This window comes from Aptenodytes forsteri, unplaced genomic scaffold (assembly GCF_000699145.1).
Source record: "Aptenodytes forsteri isolate BGI_AS27 unplaced genomic scaffold, ASM69914v1 Scaffold756, whole genome shotgun sequence".
NCBI lineage: Eukaryota > Metazoa > Chordata > Aves > Sphenisciformes > Spheniscidae > Aptenodytes > Aptenodytes forsteri.
Genome location: NW_008795376.1, coordinates 1 through 22,551, shown reverse-complemented (window position 1 = coordinate 22,551; position 22,551 = coordinate 1). Strand labels below are relative to the sequence as shown.

The window sequence follows — 22,551 nt, the reverse complement described above, 5'->3', positions numbered from 1 at the left end:
TCTACCTACCTCCTTCTGAGCTGCAATGGCTTTGTGGGGTGAACTTGAGCAAAAAGCACAGAGATATACTCCTGAGTTATGCAGAGAGGAGATTGGAGTCCAACGAGATACTAGCTGACATCTACAGCTTTTTTTCTAGACCCAAGGCCTATCTGAGTCATAAAATGCAGTTTTGACGCAATCACTCCCCAGGGAGGAATTATGCTTTCAGGGACTTACATTAGGTATATTCTTAGGACATGACTTACACTGCCATGCTTTCCAAAAATAAATGTTCCACTATCAGTTTCTATCTTTGAAGTGTACAACTGCCATAGACCTTTCTTCAATCCTGAGATGTCTGTTTCCAAGGGAAAAATAAAAACATAGCCAGCAGCAGAGAGATCACAGGTGGGAATTGGAATGTCATTCTGGATGTCCCTAGGTCAAAAGAACACAGGACTGGGGATGTGGCTTACTCTCTCAGCAGATAACTCTTGCTCAGGCTGAAGAAGGAGGACACTCTGATCTACAGCTCTCAGGGCACAGTAGGAGTTGGGAGCAGCTTCAACGTGGAGACTGACTTTAGAGCCGGGGAGACCCTGCTTTTCGGAGAACTCGAGCTGGAGCTGGAAATGAATAAATCCAAGACAACCACACAGAAATTAGGAGAATCAGCTTGGCACATGGATCTAAATCTCAGCTTTCACCAGCACTCTATTCTCTTTGTGGCAAAGCTCCTACTGCTAGATGGCCCTTTTGAATCCCTCTTCTGTAAAAATCCACCTCTATAATCCCCTAGTCACCTCTCTCTTCCCACTCCATTGAGAATTTAGTTTGAGTCCGAGCATACATGTCAATTGCAGGGACAGCTCCTCATGTTCCCGGGCACATCTGTACCTTTTCCATTCCTAAAGGCCATCCCTAGTGCAGGGGTCTTGATGACTCATTCCCTAACTGTTCTTTCAGCAAGGAGCCAGCTGATACAGCCCTTGATAAGAAAGCAAACATTTTCACCTTGTTTTTGAAGCATACTTTGCTGCGTATCTGAGAACTGTCAGCCACTATCTCCCCATGAGGATGCACCGTGTAGAGCAACAGCCTGGCGCTGGGGGCAAGCTTCTCAGTGACAGTTAGTGTGATGGAGAATGTACCTCTGGGAGCTGTGGAAGTAACATGAAACAGGGGAGGAGAAGCCAAGAAAAGACATTAGACAAACCTGTGGTGGAAGGACCACATATTTACCCATAACTTACCAGCACCTTTAAAAACAAGGAAGTTGGATATTGGAAGATTCATCTCTCAGCGGCTGAGGAACAGCTCCCATCAGCAAGACAACAGATACAAACTGGGGCATGCTGAGAGCAGGGTGCTTTGCAGAGAGGGGTCTGAGATGAGTAGAAGTTGGACAGGGAAATCTGAGCATGATTGCTACAAGAAGAGCACAACATTGCCTTTGGGTCTCAAACCTAGAACCTCCTACACCAGAGGAGATAGGCCAACCTCCTGACCTAAGGGAGGGCTCTCTTAACACTAGGCAATATGAAGTTCTTATCTACATGGATGACAACTACTAGAGCAGGGACAGGAAATTAAGCTTCCACATAAGTTTTAGTGAGTCACACAGTTATACACCTTAGTATTAGCCCCGAATAATATGGAAAAACCACATGGCTTCAAGCTGATTTCATGAAGGGAAATCATGTGACATAGCTGCCTTTTGATGAATGGGATGCCTCTCCCTAAACCACAGGGGAACCTATACTGTGCAGCCATAGTGCATGAATACCCAGAGAAAGACCAAAAATGGCAAATACTAAACAACAAGTCCTATACGTGGAGTGAGGCTTACTAAAGCCACCTACCGAAGACTGGCAATAGACCAGGTTCTGCAAGAAAATATATTTCTAACAGTGAAAGAACTAAGTTCAGTTTGTTGTGATTGGTAGGATCATTGTCATTTGTGGGTATTTGGAGACTTCTGAAAGTGCAATGAATTCCAAGCAGTTAACTGCTGAATATCCCCGTCAAATGGGACACCTATTATTTCAAACTTCAAAAAGTTTTAGTCTTCTAATCGGTGAAGACTTGGATGTCACCAAATAACTGTGATACTGCAAATACTCCTTGGCAAGAAATAAAACAGAAGGTGGCTACATTCCTTGGTGTTTGATCACAACAAAGTTTTCATCTTTCAACAAACAAGATCAATTTGATTATGATATGGGGGATTGGCTAGATGCTGCAGCAAAACCAAATGATACTGTGAGTGGTGACAGATCATGGGGTTTAAGAACTAGTATCTGATTTAGCTGCAGTTCTCTGCTTTCATCCCTTCTTACAAAACTTACTAATGCTCTGGTGCTCAGAATGATGCTCTGAAGTACAAGTAAGTAATATGGCCTAGAACTTACCACCAGAGATGCTGACTTGCTTCTGGCCACTGAGAGTAATTTTTCCTTGTGACATCACCTGGGCATAGAAAAAAATTCATGAGACAGGATCAAAAGCACCTCCTCCCTTCCCCCATGAAATCATAGATTTTGAGTAGTGTTCTGAGAGGCTTTAAAGGCCATCAAATCAAGCTGTAATCTGTAACCACTGTCTGGCCTGGAGATTTCTGCCTTATATGGTGTTCAAGAGAAGACGAAAGAAAAGAGATGTTTTGGGAGTCAAGGTAGCACTTACCACATAGTAGAAGTTTGTGTGCCTGGCATTCCCGTACCCATCTCTGTTCAGGACATAGTGAACGTTGATCGTTCTCTGGTGGCCACAGCTGAGCTCCTCCTTCACTGGCTCGATTTTCACAAAGCTATTGGTCCGTGAGTAGAAACGCCAGACAAAGAATAAGGCTTGGTGCTCATTATCATTCCTCCAGATGAAGAAGTCTGCACAGTCATCTGGAGCCTGCCTGACCTATGAAGCAGAAAAGTCATACACAGGGAATCAACAAAGTGGAATATAAAAAAATGGCAGGCAGGTGAGAGGCAAAGGCATCTTCCCTCTAAAATATTCTGTTGGGAAGATGATTTTGTGGGGCTCTTTAAGCCAAGACCAAGAGCTGATGTGAAAAATTTGTGCTTCACCAGTCTAGAGCGGGGGTACTTCTGGACACCTTAATGTATCTAGACACCTATGGCGCATTGTAGTAGGGAGGTTATTTCAGATTCTTGCAGGATTGGGACAGGTTGTATAAACTGCTAGGACTTATTGTGAGTTAGAATGGCATTCTTCTCAAACAGCCTTCTTTTTCTCAGCTCTTCCCATCACACCAGAGAAAAGGCATGAGAACACGAGAAGACGATTTGATGGTAACAGGCATGAGTGTCTGTCAGCAGAAGTGCAGGGAAGCAGGCAGCAGCAGGGAAAGAGGCTGGTGTGCATCCAGGCTGGGTGGGGCAGGCAGGGCAGTCTGTGAGGTAGGTCCTCTAGCACACAGAATAAAGAGAAGGAAGATGGCTGCAGAAAGGGCTTCTGAGTGGAGGGAAAAGTAGGGAAGTGCTGAAGATTACTGTGGCCCAAACACTCCTGGGGTGCAGTCTGCCACTCCTCAGGCACTGGTGTTTTCTCATACTCGTTTCACAGAGGTTGCAGATGTTTGTAGACTGACTGCCTACTTTCTTCATCTGAAACAATCCTGCCAGCACCCACCGATTGCTTCTAATCCCTCTCTCCAATGAAGGATTTTTTCAGGAATTAGACTGAAGCCTGTATTTACTTACTCTCAACTTAAAACTGGGATCAAAGAAGTTTGATGTGTCAATGGAAAAAGCAGCAGTGCCATTCGTGTCAGTGGTATAGTTGGCCAGGTATTTTTCATTGAGCTCCAGCAGGACAGTCCTATCAGCAAGGGGCTTGCCATCCATATCCGTCACAACGATCTGAACAAAAAGAATACCCAAGAGATTCAGAAAAAAAAACCCAAAAGAATGGGAAATGCTCTGCTCACCAGAGGATGCTCACTTAAGCACTGAGGACAATTGCAGGGAGTAGAAATCGAGTGAAATGTATTTAAGAGGCAAATGCTTCTCAGTATTTTGAAGGAGCAGGAGTTCTGTGACAGGCAAAGGCAGGCAATTCCCATCAGTGCAAGGAAAAACTATATGTCACAGAGGGAGAAAGAATTGTTTATACACATGATCTTGTATAAAAGATTCTTTCAATCCTCTGTTGAAAGAAACAGTCCTCTGTTTCTCTTCAGTGACCGTTAGGCCAGTGTGCCATCACATAAGTTAAAAACTAGTGAGTGAGAGGTGATGGTTTAAATTCTTACCTCATGCTCTCCCTTCCCAAGCAAATAGAAACAGAGGGACTCCAGAGCACATACTCTTTGGAGGGCACTGATTAACAAACCTAAAGCAATCAGATGACTTCATGGACACAGGTAACCTGTGGAACTCAGTAGCACCTCCCACCTCCCGGGCATCTGTGCGTACCTTCTGTCCCCATTGCATATCAGGATGATGCTGTGCGGCTCATCCTCCTTCCTGTGCCTGGGTTTATCCTGCATATGCAGGTTAGTAAGAATTTAGAATATGCTTTAACACCTATACTGCTTTAAGTAAAAGTCCCTGGGACCATGTGTTGCAACGCAGGGTAAATTCTACCTTCAGTTTAAGCACAGCTGTTGCTGAAGTAGTTTCTTGCAGACTCTTCTTCCCCACTCATATGACCTTTCACTTACCAACCTTTTAGGCATTCTCTAATTATGGCAGAAGAGAGACCCTAACACTCCAGGTATAATACAATTTTCTTATTTTCTCTAGGAGCTTCTAACGTAACGAGAGAACTATGCAGCAGTCACTGTTATGCAACATTATCACGGGAAGTTGTCAGCACAGAGTTAGGGGACATCCATAATCATGCTGGACCTCAGGGAGTTTTGATCTAAATGTATCCTCTCAGGCACCCACCTCACCATAGTAAGGAATTCCCCTTTTGTAATAGAGATCCATATTCTTGAACATCACTCTGTCATTTTCTTGGTTGACTGCAACATAGTCATAGGTTTTCATCTGGATACCTGTGAGACACACCCAGTATAAAAGGGAGGAAACAGAAATCAGACCTGGGCAGAAAACTGTTTCTTTTGAAAAGCTATATGGAGCAGTGATGCTCTGGAGGGAGAGCTACACAAAGAAAATGGTGATTGTTTGTTGTTTGCTGCACAGATCAGAATCCAGGAGATTCCTCTCAGAAAGTATCCCCTATTAGCTTTAATCAGCTACTCCCAACCTCCACTTGGTGTTACCTGTCCCATTTTCAGTGACGGTGCTTTCTACATTGAGGCTGGCATACATCCTGGCGTAGCTGCGGTAGAGCTGGAATGCTTTGATGGAGATGACAGTGTTGAGGCAGCCATCCTTCCCCAGCTGAAAAAGGAGCACAAAGGGGAAAGGCCATTTTTCTCAAGGTTTGGAAAATTGCTCCTGAATCTGTGTTAGTGGGTCTCTGAAGGGCTTCATGCCTCTACTCACATCTTCAGCTCCTACTTTCTACTTGCTCCCCTCTTACCTTACACTCTCACTCCCTTCCCAGCTCATTGTTTCAGTACCGTCTACCCTTGCACCTGGAAACCTCTCTCCTCATTCCCCCTAGTCCTCTCTATGCTGCCGTCCCTTCTCAAACCCATCTTGCATGATGCCTGAGCTCTATGACCAGAGCACTTTGAGTTTGATCTAGTGGAGAAATTAATAATTAGTTTAACATTAAGTGTCCTCAGAGACTTCCGGTATAGATCTGCTGATTACACTTGGTAAGAACACAGCTCCAGTGTTTTAGGAATGATCACAAATTTATAGTTTCATAAGCTTCCCTCCCTCCTACTGACTCTTTCTCAGGGAAAAACCAGTCTCCTAATAAGGTCATTGGTAAAAACTACCTTCATGGTCTTTCAGCATTGCCTGTGAGATAATGAGAAAACACATGCCTCTGTGATTGTCTCTCTGGTGTTCCCCAGGAAATGAATGAAGTCACCAAACACTGTGCTACATGTTGGGTAGTAAAGCTGATGGGGAAGAAAGGCCTTGCCATGTATCATACCAGTCCAGTGACAGCTTTGCAGGTTTCTTTCTGCTTTTGCTCACATTGTAGACTATAAAAGTGCTGCTGACACACATTGATTTGGACATTCCCTTGCAGCGGTTGGCCATAAGTGTACCTAGGAGAGGAAGAACCCAGTCATGTGGACTTAGCATGAAACCTGCAAAAACTGCAGAGCAATGCAGACTCTGAAGCCCTCAGGAGTGCTCAGAGCACAGGCAGAAGAGCAGCTGGGAATTAGGACCAGTTAGCCCTAGCAGAATTCCCTTCAACTATTTTTAGGCTGTTTCTGGCATCTTGTTAAAAAAGCCTGCTTTACCATTGCCTTGGTGTAGTCATTCTTCAAGGTCTGAAGCTGGAAAGTGGTGCTGGGCTCGGGGTTGGGATATAACTCCCTGCTGCTTGCTTTTTCTCCTTAGTGCCTTACACAAAGCAGGATGTATTGCAGAAAGATCCCTATCCACCCCTTTGGCTCATGTCACCCTGTCCTTTGGCAGTGTCACAGCCAGCAATCTTAATGACAGACTCTCCTTCTGTACTATTTCTCTCCTTTTCTGTAATAATAAAAAACAACAGCTAGCGAGTAGTTCTAGACTCTCCCAGTTCTAATTCTGCTATGTAGCAGGAGAACAGTTATATTTCATGTCACAGAAGTCATAGCTAAAGAAATTGCTCTAACCCATACTCTGAATCAGCAGCAGGATCCCCGCTTCCCAGCACAGCCCACCATCCTCTATCCCATGTTTCTTGTGCACAAATGTGTTGTTATCAGATCTGATACTTACGAAGCACAAACATTCACCCTGACTTCTTCATCAAAGAAAGAGATCCTCTTTGGCACACTGGTTGTCACTTCAAATTTCGGCAGCACTGGGAATGCAATGTGAATATGACTGCTGAGCAGTTGCATGCCATAGGCAGGTGTGTGTGTGGAAAACAGTAAAAAAACAGTTGACAAAGGCATTTTTACCAACAAGGGAGAGGAAATGGTTCAAAGAAACGTCTGCCTAGGAGCTGGCTGTATGATATTATTGGAGAAAATATAACCTTTAGTGGTAAGATTAATAACTTCTTTAAAACTCAATAATAATCATACTAATAATTATAACAGCCACAGTAAGAACTGTGATAAATCACTTTAATTGGCTGTACATTTTCTTCAAGAGAAAGGTGGGAGTAATGCTGATGTCTCAAACTAGTTAAGCCCTGGAGAACAGAAGTTATTATGCAATCCAGCCCCATTGAAGGAGAAGAGCAATAGATTAAGCGAAATAGTAAAATCAAACAGGTCACTGTCACTCCCTCTTTTCAGCTTACCTTTTGGCCCAGGTGACCAGCAATAATGACAACATAGCTGGAAAAGGCCTTTTTGTCATGCACCTGTACACAGGAGACTGGAAGGTATGAAAGACCTCTGGAGGGTAAGCAGGAAAGGTGCTTTATTGCCCTTACAAAAAACCCAGACAACGGGGAGTTGTCCAAGCCTTCTCTGGTGACTACTAAGGAAAACCTGCCTCTAAAAGATGAGAAAACTTGTAAAATCAAAACAAATTTAACAACTCCCTTGATATGGTCTATTCCAGAAAGTAAGCAGATCACTACGAGGGCTTTGGCATCTCCACTACCCATTGTTTTCCATCCTGTGCTTCCACTGGCTATCCAGCCTCCCCCAGCAACAATCTGGTACCTGTTATTTAATCTGTCTGATAGATAATATCTTCAGAGTTCTACTGCATATTTTAGCCTAGTGCTCTCCATACAGTGATGACCTCCACAAAACAGGATAGGCCTGACTCATTCATTTTGCCTTTGAACAGATGGGGAGTGTAAGGCCTGAGTGATAGGATCCGGATCCCAAAGTCACACAGTGACTTTGTTCCAAGCCCAGAAAAGAATTAGACTCCTAATTTAATTCCTGAAAAATGCTGCCTTTCTCAGCATTTGTTTTTTCCGTTCTCACCTTCACTTTCTCAACCCAGCTCTCTCTATGTCTGTCTTTCTCAGGCGTGAAGTGGAGAAGTCAAAGCACTTAAACTCTGCACTAGCAGCTCCTATCTGACTTAGGCAGAGCCAGCCTCATTGCTGGTGCAGGGCAGTTCACAGCTTTTGCTTACCATATTCCTCCACCGTGAAGAATTGGTACTCTTTTTCACCTGACGACTTCTCCACAATGATGTCGTAGGACCCCAGAATAGGCTCCGGGATTAGTGGGAAGGAGAGCTGGACAATTCCATGCTTAGATGCTACCTCCAACCACTGGAAGATCTTGTTTTGCTCTGGATCCTGGAGAGTGGGAGAAAGAGATGTACCAAAACCTCTATCACCCTATTTCTTGTCTTCCTGCCTTCGTTTTTAAGTTTTTTATCCTGGCATATTGGCTAAGTTCATCACAGTGTGAATGTGAGTTTGGACTGATGACATGTACTCTGACTTCCCATTAATTTTCCAGATCTGTTTGTGCATTAAACAAGCCTAAGTTTATGTTTAACTGGAAATTAGCTACACTGTCAGATGATCTCAGATCATCCAGGAATAGTACATGATTAGGACTCAGTTTGCTTATCTGCAGCTCTTCTAGCATAAGCCTTTCTGACTCAACTCCTTCTGTAAAATGAGAATATTATGCTGGCTTCCCTTAGAAAGTGCTTTGGGATCTAGTGATGTGAAATGCGGTAGAAGACTGATTCATTGTTAGCCTGTCCCCCAGCAGAACATGACATTTCAGGAAGTGACTATTCTTATGCCTGTATGAGAATGAGGCTATTTCACCAGCCCATTTACTGTAGTCCTACCAAAGTAAGACTACACTGAACACTCTTATTTGAATCCTAGCAAAAGACACAGCAACAACCTCATGCCATCTCTGACTAACATCTCCAGTTCTGCTGATTTCTTCTCCTCTAGTGTTTGATAATGCATACTGCCACTGTTCAACCTCAAGTCTATTGGCTTTAGATGGTGTGCTTTGGGTGAGTCTCCCTCAGCTATTGACACTAATGGGAATGATGAAGCATACGTAGCCTTTCCAAAGCAACTTGTGCTTTAATGACGCGTTGCATCTCTTACCTCAATGACAATTCGGGGATACTGGAAGAGGGAAAAAAAGAGAAAAAAAAAAGAAAAAAATTATCAAAACATCAAGAAATTAACTGTGGAGCTTGAAAAATACTAGAACATAAAGAAGGCTGTGAACAGCTTTCTCTGGATACAGTTTCCTTGACTGGGTCAAGGAAACAATTTGCAACTCATGTCTGTAATTAAAAAGATAATTTTAAGGGGATAATCTGTTTGTGAATTTATCTTTTCTACAAAAACCATCCAGTCTCTTTCTACATATCTGGGTCAGGTGAAGTGAAGTGACTACAAAATCTGAACACTGTGAGAGATTTCCAGGAGTGCTTTCAGACCCTTTGCCCTCTATAAAGGCAAGGGATGGAGTATGAAATTAAGGAGTTACAGCAGTCCTTCAAAAACATCAGGAGGCCTATCCCAGGCCCTTTTTATTCAACTTCTAAGTGAAAGAGTCCAGCGAACAGGTACCCCAAGAAGGTGCTTGAAAAATCTTGACTATCACTCATACTTACTGTCTCCTGAACAGGTCTGAACTGGCTGTCCAAAGTGACCACACGAAACATTACTGAAAAAGACATAGGACAAAAAAGGGACCATTCACTTTAGCATTGGTAAGTCGCTTTCAACATACAACTGAAAGAAAGTTTGCCCAGGCTTTTAGGGAGAACTAAAGAGTACCTGGAGAACTAGAAAGGATTTTATTATCTTAGCCAGTAAAAAAGAAAACCAAAATAAACTTGTCAGCTGAAATATCTTCAATTCTGAACCACTGGGACTAAAGTAACCTCTAAAGTAACTACAAATACTCTGTACTGCCTTCATTTCTTCTTGAAAGACTCAGTTCTTTGGAACGTTTCCTAAAAAACTGTTTATAGAAGTCAATTCAATGAAAAACTCGAAGAGAAGGAAGAATTTGTCTTTATTCTAAGTGTAAACCCTTTGCAGCACTGAAATATAATGATACTAAAGAGATAACTAACTATACCACAGCTAGTTCTGTCATTTAAATATCGTGATGGAATCAGTGTTGTGAAATAGATTAACAGTTAAGTAGAAAGAGCTTTGACAGGAAATTACTTGTTTACTTTGTTTTTATATGAATTTTATTAATCCCAATATTAACCTATTATTTTCTGTATTTTTAGGGACACTTTATGTGACTGACCTCAGTAAACGTGGCAGAACTCAAGATCCTGTAAATGCAATTAACTCAGTAAAAACACATGAACTCTACTCATTTGTTGCAATTTTGTGAATCGGTTCTATTTTTCACTGCCTGTTGATGAGCCCAAACTCAGATGACATTTATACACTATCTGAAGGATTGCTCATGGCCGTCGCAGTCCATGATCTTTTCCTCCACAAGAGGAAGTCCTTGTCATTCTAGACCCACCCTTGCACTCAGTTTGCCAGTTCACTAGCTGACTCAAACTCATCAGCACCTTTTTGCCCTGGTTTGTAGATAGGTTTGTCCGTCTGGATGAAGACACTATTATCCACATTCTGAATCACCACTGATCTTCTCTCAGCTAAGTCAACTGTGGTGCCTTTGGCAGAGAAGGAAATGAATGCCAGGGGGTCAGAAGTAGCAGGAGGAACCTGGAGAGAAACAAAACCCCAGAGGAAAAGTGGTAAACGACATATGTTGTGGTCCCCTGATGCCCAGGGTTCTTGAGTAAGATACTGACTGTCAAGTGAGTCATAAATAGCTTGTGCAAAATCATGAGAAGCCCCATCTTTGCCAGTGAGATAATCTCTGGGAATTTCTGCTGTGGAAGTCCCATAATCTGTCACCAGGTACTAAGGTTTTAAGCTATGCCCTGTCCTATGCATTTCCCCATCTCATGTAGCTACCTGCCTATATGCAGGTTGCCCCAGCCATACAGCTGAATTCTGAGGCGTTTTCTCCTGCTGCATTCTGGAAGACCTAACCTTGGGATTTATTTGTCATATCTGTCCAGATCTTGTAGAGTCACAGGAAAGGGAATGAGTATGTCCCAGTTGAGTTGTCTAGCTTGACAATTATGACAGTCCCATAGGATGCATGCACCTGTGATGGCAATCAAAAGCTTTTTGCTATTCACTCTGTGAATGGTGATGGAAAGTCTTTCTCCAGCTTCCCCCTACAACCCATATGTCTTTCTTTTTCCTGTCTATATTGTCAGCCTTTCCATCAGTTTATCTTTTTTCATTCTATTCCGTGCCCACGCTCTTCATCTTCTTGCCCTCACTGACAAGGAGAGTTGCACTCAGAAGTATTTCCAGCTTCTACACCCTCTTCAGTAGTCTCAAAAGAGAAAATACCTTGAACTCGCAGCACTTGAAGAAATCATTCTTCGTCACAGATTCCTCAAAGAGAGTCTTCCGGATACTGCCGTATTCCAGGATGATGCTCAGGGACAGAGGCTCACTGAGTCTGTGGAACTGCACACAAGCAGTCTGCGGAGAGTCGCTCCGCACTACCGTTGGGACCAGCAGCACATACTGACTGTAAGAAGGCAAGACCAGATTAGAGTTTAGTCAGGAAGGAAAGTCATAGCAAACAGGAGAGGAAAATACCACAGAAATGCCGTACATGTCAAGGAAGACACGGTCTTGCTCAAACCAGTGGAAGGATTTCCATTTCTTTCAATGAATTTTGAATAATAAGCTAAGAAAGTACAGATGACAATTTTTTGTCCCTCACAGTTCTTTCTGAGCTGAAAGACTCATCATTCTATGCAGTGTCTTACCCAGCATGATACTGCATCTTTCCATTCCAGGTATTTACAGAACTCCAATTACTAAAGTGTCTAAACACCTGACAAGCATAGCTGCATTTATCCTCCCATGATCTATACGTATGCTTAAACCTCTGGAATGTCCCATAAGGAGAAGTGATATTTACCTTCTTTTTAAGATCAATGACAAAAATATTAGTTAATGGTTGCAACAAATTTTTAATTTCTTTTTCTCTGGATATCTCTCCCTCCAGATAAGAACTGACAAATCATAAGTCAATCAGCATAATGCACAAGAAATGATCCTGCTTCTCCATTTTGCAGAATATTCCAGGGAACACTCAATCTAACCTGCATGCTCTATTCTGTTTCCATGCCTCTCCCTGTATTGCTTCCTTTGCTTCTTTCTTCCATTGGACTTTTTTAGTTACACTACTCTCTATAATTAGGGCAGCCTTCCTTCCCCAGATTCTTCCTCTGAAAAACATTCCTTCAGATTTGCTATATTTGGCTAAGGTTCTGTTGCTGGCCTCCCGTTCTCTGCTGCCCAAACTGGTCTTTTCAAATAATGTATGACAGAATTGATGAGTTGGTTCTGCAGCACAACATGAATCACACAATCCTTTTTAGGTAATCTGATCCTTTCCCTTTTTTCCTCCCACAGCTTTGCTTGTTCATATTATCTTTATTGTTATTTTCACTTGCCCAGTTCAGACTGCATGATATTCAAAGACCAGAAGTAAAATGATTAAAACCAAGATTGTATTTGAGAAAGCTAGACCCTCTGACTTTCACAATATTTTCCTTTAGAACTTTTGAGAAGGGGATTTAAGCTCTAATGTTGGTGTATTTTTGAAAATTGTGGCTGAAATCTTCTGTTTGAATAAAGCCATGGACATTGACAGTGCTGTATAAGTCATGACAGCACAGTAGGTATAATACTAATACTAATACTAACACTAATACTAATACCAGGACTGCCATTCAGCATAGTCCCTAGTACCAGCCATTATCTGGCCTGTAGCACCTCCTCAAATGCCATGCTCTCTCTGTACTGCTGATGCATATCAGTCCTGATCATTAGTATTACTTGCTAGTCTAGTCTTGAATCTCCTCCCCACTTTACCCAGGCACTTCAGAATTCATCTACTCCACTTCTAGGTTTCTGTCATTCAAATCAGATTTCATAGCAGTTTTATGATGGAGAGCATCATTCCAAATCATCCTTCAACATCATCTACTTCCATTTCAGACACATTTCAGAACCTAGGTCTCAAACATCCAGTTTATTATATAGCAATGTCCCAGAAGAAATTAACTGTTAGGAAATATAATAAAATATTTTATCATAAAAACACAGAATGTACTATCTCTTACGGTTCAGAAGACACTGTGGCAATCCAGTTCAAGGACAGAATACTCAGAAGAATCCTTGACCACATCTCTGTCTGTGAAGAAGAAAGAAGAGAGACTGATCTCAAGTGGACAGCCTGTCTTCTAGCTTTTAAACTGGCCTGAGATGATGCTCCTCCTCCATGGCTTCAATCATATTCGAACAAAAGATATCTACATAAAATTTGCATAGGTTCATCTTCCTCTCTCCTGTCTGTTCTCACACTCCCTGAACTCTCAAACAATAGCTTAGGAAAGCTCTCATATTTCACATAGCTTTGTGAGGTATTGCAAGCCAAACCGGTTCCTGCCCATCTGAATGTTTTATTGAAGCTTACCTCTCTGATTATCGAGTCATTGGCTGAAGGTTCCTTAATGTTTCAACCTGTTTGATTTTGCCACTGCTTAAGTATTTCCTTGTTCTGTAAAGATCTCCCATAGATACATCTCACAAAACAGAAGTAATCATAACACAATATGCTATTGTATGCCTGCACTGGGGCCTGGGCAGTAATAATACAGCATCAGACTCTATCTGCATTCAGTATGGCACAGAATGAAACTCCTAATTGTAATCTGGATTTCTTACTGCACACAGTAACATTCTGCAAGGAATGGTGTTGGCTAGTTGTCTACCATTTTTGCCAGTGGTCAGGACAAGCATATCTCTAGAGAAAGGAATCTTACAGCATTACTTCATTTGTTCACTCATCTGTCTGTCAGTCTGCTTTTCCCCCCATCCCTGCTCCCCCCATCAAATAACTTGTAAGCCTGATGGTGAATTTTAAATAAATCTGACTGAGAAGAAGTTTCAGAATAATCAAGATATAGAATCATAAAATAATTTAGATAGAAAGGGACCTCCTGACATTAGGTGGTCCAATCTTTCCTTTTAAGCAGGGCTAGCTTCAAAGTTTGTCCAGTCATGTTTTGCATATCTCCAAAGATGGAGAGTCCACATAATCTCTGGACATCTGCTCCCATGCTTAACCAACCATGTTGTGAAATTTTTTTTCCTTAAACCAGAATTTCCCATACTATAACTTGTGTCCATTGCTTCTTGTCCTTTCACTGTGCACCCCTGAGAAAAATCTGTCTCTGTCTTCTCTATAATCCCACTTTACACAGCGGAAGACTGCAATTATGTCTCCTCTTAGCCTTTGTTTCTCCAGGCTGAACAAATGAGACTGTCTCAATTTCTTTCTGTAGGTTTGTTTCAGCCACTGACCATCCCGGTGACCTTCCACTGGACTCCCTCCAGTCTATCAACACCTTTCTTGTACCGGGGAGCCAAATCTGGACACAGAACTTCATCTGTGGTCTCACAACTGCTGAATAGAGGGGAAGATTCAATTTCCTTGATGTGTTAGCTACACTCTTGGTAATATAGCCTGAACCCAGGAAACTAAATAATCTATAGTGGTGGAGGACCGCATTCACACTCTTACACAGGAAAAGAAAAAACAAAAACAAAACCAAAACCAACCAAACAAAATAAGGTAGCCAATCAACATGTGTGTAACTGCAACCTAGGGGAAGTAACAGGCAATTTCCCTTCTTCCTCTTTCTCAAACAGGTGATGAATGGGAAGAGGAAGCTGAGTATACTGTAGGAGTAATTAGGGACATGAAAAAGACTAGGGGCACTGAAAAAGGTGTTGGGCAATGCAGAGTGGGCCTGAAGTTATTTCAGTGGTAAGCGGTAGGAGAAGGAATTGAGGACTGTTATAGTCATGTGGTACAAATGGATGTGAGACTGTTGAAAGACAGATTCTATCAATTTCACTTCTCATGATATAATACATTCTTGCTAATGATTCAGCTGTACAGGAATTATTCTTTCCATCAGCATGGGCGATACCCTAAACTACCCATGCCTAACCAGCTTACCTAATCATCTTTTCCAGAAGCTTTCTGATGACCAGGCTAGGACACAAAGAAAACTGCCCCGGGTGCTGCTGGAGCTACTGTCTATTCCCACTGAGTTACTAGTGAGAAATATTGCACAAAGCTTCCCAGAATGACCTGACGTTAAAGTGACAATGCTGCATGGCAGGCGGGTGGTGTGCAAACAGGGCGGTCACATTGTGAAGAAAGGTGTTGCATTAGTTGTAATGAGGGCAGAAGACAGTTAAGAATATGTCGCAGACATGTTTGTATTTGCAGCTTTGAAATGCCTCAGACCGTATGTCTTACTTCAAACAGGTACTCAGTAATAGGCAAAAAAGAATTAAGGAGGGAGAAGGAAATACCAATCAATTCCAGGGCCCTGGTGCAAATTGCTCCAGAAGCTCATCCTTTATTTAAGTGCAGCGTGCCTTTAGCTTGAATGTAAGAGGGCTTTCTTGTTGATACACAGACATGGAAAAGAAAAAGATAAAGCATTTGAGAAACTGAAATCTTAGAAGACATTATGTTCAGATCAATTGAAGAGCACATGTTTGTCTGGAAACAAGCTACTGAATTCATTACTTTAGTGAAATTACTGATCCCAGAGGACCTCTTTGTATTGTAGCAATGTTGTGATAAAAAAAGTACGCTCAGATCTTTATGCACATCATTACTATGTCAGGGATAAGCCTCAAGAAGACCACAGTGCAATGGGGAAATTATTCCAGTTGTCTCTGGTAGGAGGGAAAAAGAATAAGTTTTGGGTTGTATGATTAAGAAGCTAGGAGCAGGGGGAAATTAATCATCTGGAAGCATGAAGTTCAAGATTTAACATGGGGGAGATAATGAACCTCACACTAAGCAGTGGTTACAAGACAGACACGCAGAAGCTACCTTGATACTAGATGTCATATAAACCAATCTGCTGACCTTAGAGTGGCACTGCTTTTTATTGGCGTAAGGAAAGATGTAATTGGATATAATAGTTTAGCTAGAAAATTGATGAAATGAAAAAGAGTGCCAAATGCACTTCAAGACCAAAACAATGTAAATACAGACTTAAGTATCACATGTATACTTGGTTTTCAAAGTAGAGTCATGTTGCATGCTCTTTGGACAGCAGAGAATCGAGATGTCTTCAACTCATTCAGTCCCAACTTCAGAAAGTTACTGCATTTGCTCTCTCTTATGAAGACATTTTATATACACATACTTTTTTTTTTCTCCATTCTTTCTCTAGATGAGTCAGAGTGATGATTGTTGCATTTGCATTGGAAACATATTTTTCACAGGTTAGTTTTCTTTCAAATAAAGCTGAATTTGCCAATCCATTTTATCACATCAGATGCACCTGTCCTCTTCTTCTTTTTTACACTGGGCACACAAACATGGCAGGGCAATGTAAAGTTTTCCAACTAACTCTGATCCCACTCACTTTCTGGGAGCTGGTAAGTTCAGTGTTTTGCATGTACACTGCACTCACAACAGAGAATTCTATGAGGTTGTGACTAGCCCACCTCTGATACCCCAGCTAGCTTGCGTAGAGCATCCCAGATGTCTCTACGCTGTCCCAAAATGCCCAGTATAGCTGTATGTGCAGAATCTCGACACTAGATGTAGTCACAAATTAGAAAATCAAAACATCAAAGAATGTCCATTTGCTGTGCAGAACACTGCATAGTCTGAAGGTGGGGTTGAGACATTCAAATTCTCGGTCAATACAGATCTAAGTCATGCCTGTTTTCTTTTATGTCAGAGAATTAGCAGGAAGTTCAGTGGAAATATGAGCAGCTTTCAGCAGTGAGGCATTGGATTTTCCAGAAGAATGAGTAACACATAATTACTTGTTTCTCTTCTATGGCTCCACTTTACATTTGCATAACACTTAAGGACTGAGAGTACTTTCTAAGTCATTACTTCACCTGAGATGAAGTACAAACAATCCACCCCACACTACAATACCTGTTTCATTGTCTGGTTTCTTTCTCTAAAACAGGTAGATGTGGAGTCAGAGCCTCAGCTTCCATTTCACCTACACAAATACCCTCATCAACAGTGCCAGGCTATTTGCTAGCCTGTGATCTTCTCAGGAAATTCTATTGTAATCTGAGAAATGCTTCCCCACAACACGTTTATCAAACCCCCTCTGACAAAACATTTTGTTTTAAAAAGCCAACATATCTCTGAATAGTATTGTATATGTTTCAGAGTTTGGATACTTTGGATGAATTTGCCTACACAGCCTTCCACTCTTCCAAGGCATATCGCCATCTGCAAGCTTTTAGGTTTGCAAGTGATGGTATTTCTCAGAATGTTTGCTGGCAACAGGCAGCTCGTGGTGCGGTTGGTAGAGTATGCTGTATCATTTCATGTTGAATGGATGGAACATTTTTCTGATATTGCTCATGTTCTGTAATAATAAAGATTAGGTAATATTAAGCATTGTAACACTGTTATATTGAGAAGAGTAAACAGCACACTGTTCAGTCCCTGCAAGATCTTTGTTACAGATAGACTGATAATAAACTAACTAGTATGCTGTCATCATCTTTCTGGAACATATTTTAGCCCTACCTATGAAAAATGAAGTATTACAACATCATATGGCATGAAACACTTGAAATACGATCCATTTTTCTTGATCTAGAAAGTGTAATGTATATAGACATCCTTGAAAAAACCCTGCTGTGTCTAAATGATGAAAATAGGGGGACATAAACATAGCAAGGCAGGCCAAAAAAAATTCTAAAAATATTAGCAAAGGCAATCAAAACTAATAATCAATCTTTCTTCAAAACCAGCAGGAATAGGAAACCTGCCTGAAAATCCACAGGGACACATAATGAGAAGGATAGAAGATGAGGTCAAGAAGAGTGCAGGAGCAGTACAAACAGTAACTATTATTCCCTATTGTTTTAGTTAATCTAACAAGTATTAAATATCACTGTATTTAAATGAACCATTTGATATAAAAATTTAATTTCTCAAAAAATAAAGTACCCAACATTCTATGGACAATGTAATTCTGATGCAGTAATTATATTGCTGCCATTCTGAATTAGCTCAAAATCTTGAACCAGTAACGTATCGATTTAACTTAAAATTTGGTTATTACAGACCTTTGCCTTAAGGGACCATGAACATGTATTTCACTTGATCACAAGGGATGAAAACATGTGCCAGGGAGCCTTTTAAAGGGTAAAAATAATTTTTCCTTCAATAGAAAAGTTTTCCTGTCTTCATTATTTTCCTTGTTCCCTTATTCATATTGTTCTGCTACTTTAGGTGGAGATAGGCAGACTGATGCACAGGGCTCTAAAAAAGGCAAACAGTAATTGAATTAAAATAAACAGATTTGAGAGCTTCCATTTTGAAATGTCAGCATCTCAAATTTTGGATTCTATTACAAAGAAAATGAATCAGAATCAGTTCCCTCCACGTTTAAATTCTAAATAACCTTCCACTCCCTATGGTTAAAGGAGTTCACTTGGGTTTCTTTTTTTTTAAAAAAAAGAGAACAATACACCAGCCCCTACACTAGCCCACTCAGCAATCTCCCATTTCATGGGATCCCCTTGTTTTCACCTTCTTGGAAACATCCAAACTCTAAAAGTCAAAGGTATATTTTGCAATCACAGGAAAGCCAGGCTTGAGACCTAAAAACATTGCTATTTTTCCTGCTCTGGGATGATTCTTGCCAATAGACATATGCTCCATTTCACAAGTTATGTTCAAGTTGAAGTTGTAGTGTAGTAGTAGTAGTCCATAAGCCAGGAAAGACTCTCACTGCTTACTCTATAGCATCAGCTAGAATCATTGGAACAGACGCCTAAGAGCAACAGCTCCCCAGTTGCATGGTCCAATGAACCACTACCAAACAGTCATAAAGACAAGTGGACTACCACGTGCAGGTAACCAGGAATCTTGATTGTGAAACTTCTAACTGAAAACACTACAAAGACTAGATGATCTCATGGATAAGCTGAGAACTAGTTAATACGGTCTTATGGGCCACCAGTGATTCAGGAGAATCAGTAGTTTAAAGACATAAGAGAGACCATATAAAGTGATGTCATCCCTCTTTGTATTTTAAGACCTGGTTTTCCCAGTCTTTTGAGCACAACACATCCCTTGCAACTCCAAGACTTCCATTTAGTACAAGACATTTTTCAGGTGTGTTATTTCATTTAACAAAGGCTTACGGGCTGCTGAAAACTTATTCCTGGTGATATGAAACAACTGCAGTAGCCACATGTACCTGCTGTGGTGCCCACTGTAATTTTGCAAGGGGCAGTGCTCAGTGAGCTAATCTGTAAGCAACAGGAAGCTGGAGAAACCTTCAAGAGTGACTCTTCAGGCAGCAAAAACAAGGCTTTTGCATCCCTCCCCATTCTGTCTGAAGAGCCAGTCATTCTTGCAGGGACCAGGGACCAAAGACTCTGCAGCTCAAATCACTTTGTGAGTCCACATCACTTTTTCCAACAAGTGGGATCACCCTGCAGCTCATCCCCTTGAAGAATTTGCATTTTCCAGGAGAAACACCTTAGATGCTACAAAACCCTGAGAGGGTTTTACAACCTTTCCACCCCTGTGTACCTTCATGCAACACCCCTGCCACAGGTACAGCTCACATGGTCATCCCCTGCCCCTTCAGCTAACACCTCACCTTCTGGGTATTATCTGCACTATCAGATCACTTGGCTCCCATAACCTGGTTCCTAGTTTGTCCACCCTGCATGGATGTCAATTCACCACAGGGAACTATTTTGGAATGAACCAACCCGTTCCTTCCAGGAAGAAACCTAGGTACAGTTCTGGAGATAATTCATGGCAGGGAGCACTACTGATAGTCATGATGGGTTGGGCCAGAGTATGGTAGGTCCCCTTTTCACTTTGTCAGTAGGCTTTGCACTTGCAGTAACCCCTGCATGCCTCCATTGTGCATCTCAGGACATGCAACACTTAACCTTGTGGACTGCAGCAAAGCCCTCATGTTACTTCTGCATTTACAGAGAAGACCTGGGCCTAATACTGTGCAATTCAGCCACTCCAATCTGTTCTAGAGCCCTAACTTGGTGGACCCAGGACATTTAGCAACACGTGGTCTGACCAGAGATCCCTCCCTAAAGAGGATGCATTTAGCAATAGAGATAGTCTCTGTTGTCTCCTTTTGACTGTCCTTTGGTTACAGCAGGAAATATGGGAGCACGATGTGTGATATTCAGGAAGGTTGGTTTTCTCTGCAGAAGTGGGGGGAATCTATTTACATCCCTCAGTGGAGTCACTCTTTCCTGTTGCTAACCTGAAAACCTGCAGTTCATACTAAGTAATTTGAGATCTGCAGGTCTGCTTGTGGGGTAGTGACCAACAGCAACTAACCAACAATGACCCCAGTGGGAAATGCTTCGATAAGATATGCAAGCTCCGAAGTGTAATATAGGTCATCCTAATTTTGTTGTCTAAAAGAAAAAAATCAGCCTATAGACTGGGAAAGTGAAACACAGTGCAGTCAAGAGTCTGGATCTTGATCAAAATGTGTCAAATATAACGTGTAAAGCAGATTCCCATTTCCATGCTTTAATTACCAGAATGTTCTTTCTCAGTCAGCCTGTAGTTGGGACCTGATGTTAGAGGAGCACTGGACTGCACCACAGCTGACTCACGACAGCAGCAAGAACTTGATGAGTAGCTCCCTTCACTAGGTAACAACAGCAGCCCAACACAGAAACTCATCTGATGTTAGAAGCTGGATATTTTCACTTCTACAAGAAGAAGCAGCTACTTTCTGCCGGTGAGATCTGGAACCAAAGGCCAGAATTGGATCAAAAGTGAATTTTAAGTCCCGAAGTTAATTTTGGAATGTTATCTGTCTATACAGCACATTCAAACCATGGAGAGGATCGTCTATCTGTTTTACCTGACCTGATAATATTTTGGTTTGCAAAAGCCCAGCTGCTGATGTGATCCACATTGTACATATACATATGCATATATATTTCGCATGAGTGGACCTCTATCCTGCTCAGCAGGAGGGAGGCTGTTGATGCTGTTTGTGCTCATGGGAGTGCTCTGTGTGTCTGTGTAGATCTGTGTGGCGGACATGTATGTATGTATGTATATCTGTGGTGTGTATGTGCATTTGTATGCATGTGCCTACTGGGAATAACATGCTCAGCCTCGCTACTGGTTGCACCTCGGGGCAAGGAGCTGCAGCAATTTCACCTCTGTTGGGCTGCCAGATTCTGCCCTCCCTAAGAGTCTTTTGCAATGTGTCCATCATAAGGTACATTTAAAGATTCAAGCGCAAACAGAGGGCTCTGTTTACTGTCTGATTAGGGAAGACATTTCAGTAGAGAGGATGTCAAAGACATGAACAGAGCTTAAAAGCATGTTACGTTATTTGAAAACAACTTCTGCGTAAACTCATAATTCAGGTCCTTTCCTAAGAGGAAAAGAAGATGAGCAGAAGCACCGGTGTCCCAGTCTCTCTATTCAGCAGTGTAGATCTTAGGAGTTTATTAGCACTCCTAGCTGCTGAGTTGTTAAAAATAAAGATTTTATTGTATGCATCTTTATTTTTAGTAGAAGTGCTTTTAATTGTATAAACAAGACCCAGACCCTTCACTTTGTTAGATTAGTAATTGCTTTAACTTTCAGTGTGCCTGAATCTGATAGGAACAAATCATCTCTCTCTTGAAGCAGTGAATACAGTTTGATCAGTGCTGAAAGCAAATGCTTTGGGCCACTGACAACCGAAATAAAGTCTGAAGACCCCTAGAACTGGGCTGTGTCACCTTCCAGTCTACAACCAGTCTGCCTGGGGACTGGTGCTGCCGTGGGAAAGGAGACTACTGAATTCAGAGTCCCTCTGTCAAGAGTCAAACAGTAAAAGGACATCCTGAAACTGAAGGAATAAATCCTTGTCACCACAATGACGCTGGCCACTACGTGATTTCCCCATGCTACTGTGAATGCCAGAGGTATATTCATTATATCTATGACAATCCTAATCCTAGATTACACTGTTGTGTTTCAGCCTTCTGACCCTTGTTCAGGCTGCATAGGAGGAAATCAAAATAGCAGTTCCTGAGGGAACACAAGAACGAGTCCTGCCACATAACTCAGGACTCTCCTGCGCAGAGGGGAATGAGGCCCTCCAACCACAGCCCAAAGCAGAGCTGGTACGGAGATGATGCTGCAGCCGTAGGATCTTCCCCTGGGTCTCTTGGACAACAGTGCCAAACCACCTTTACAAGATGTGCAGGAATAACATCATTATAAACAATGATTATAGTTTTCATAATCTGGGGATGATTACCCAGTAATTAAGGAGCAATCACACACAACTCTTCAGATGATGTCCCCGGCTGTCCTGGGTCTGCCAGGAGTTGGGAGTGGCAGCCACGGGTGTGGCGTGAGACGCACAGACAAGCAATCAGGAAGCAAAGGGAAACTAA

The 22,551-nt window shown here is 41.9% G+C and overlaps 1 protein-coding gene across 1 annotated transcript in view; it reads right to left on the bottom strand.

Moving 5' to 3' along the window:
• Positions 1-13,255, bottom strand: part of LOC103899964 (ovostatin) — a 32,141-nt gene extending 18,886 nt beyond the window's left edge. Inside the window, exons 1-15 of the mRNA XM_019472406.1 lie at positions 13,191-13,255; positions 11,398-11,581; positions 10,536-10,692; positions 9,606-9,658; positions 9,088-9,108; positions 8,136-8,304; positions 6,807-6,891; positions 6,022-6,139; positions 5,231-5,351; positions 4,893-5,002; positions 3,702-3,860; positions 2,668-2,895; positions 2,394-2,451; positions 997-1,142; positions 459-608 (exon numbers count right to left, since the gene is read on the bottom strand). Coding sequence (XP_019327951.1) covers positions 459-608; positions 997-1,142; positions 2,394-2,451; positions 2,668-2,895; positions 3,702-3,860; positions 4,893-5,002; positions 5,231-5,351; positions 6,022-6,139; positions 6,807-6,891; positions 8,136-8,304; positions 9,088-9,108; positions 9,606-9,658; positions 10,536-10,692; positions 11,398-11,581; positions 13,191-13,255 — 1,824 coding nt within the window. The remainder of the gene's footprint in view (positions 1-458; positions 609-996; positions 1,143-2,393; positions 2,452-2,667; positions 2,896-3,701; positions 3,861-4,892; positions 5,003-5,230; positions 5,352-6,021; positions 6,140-6,806; positions 6,892-8,135; positions 8,305-9,087; positions 9,109-9,605; positions 9,659-10,535; positions 10,693-11,397; positions 11,582-13,190) is intronic.
• Positions 13,256-22,551: the final 9,296 nt, after the last annotated feature.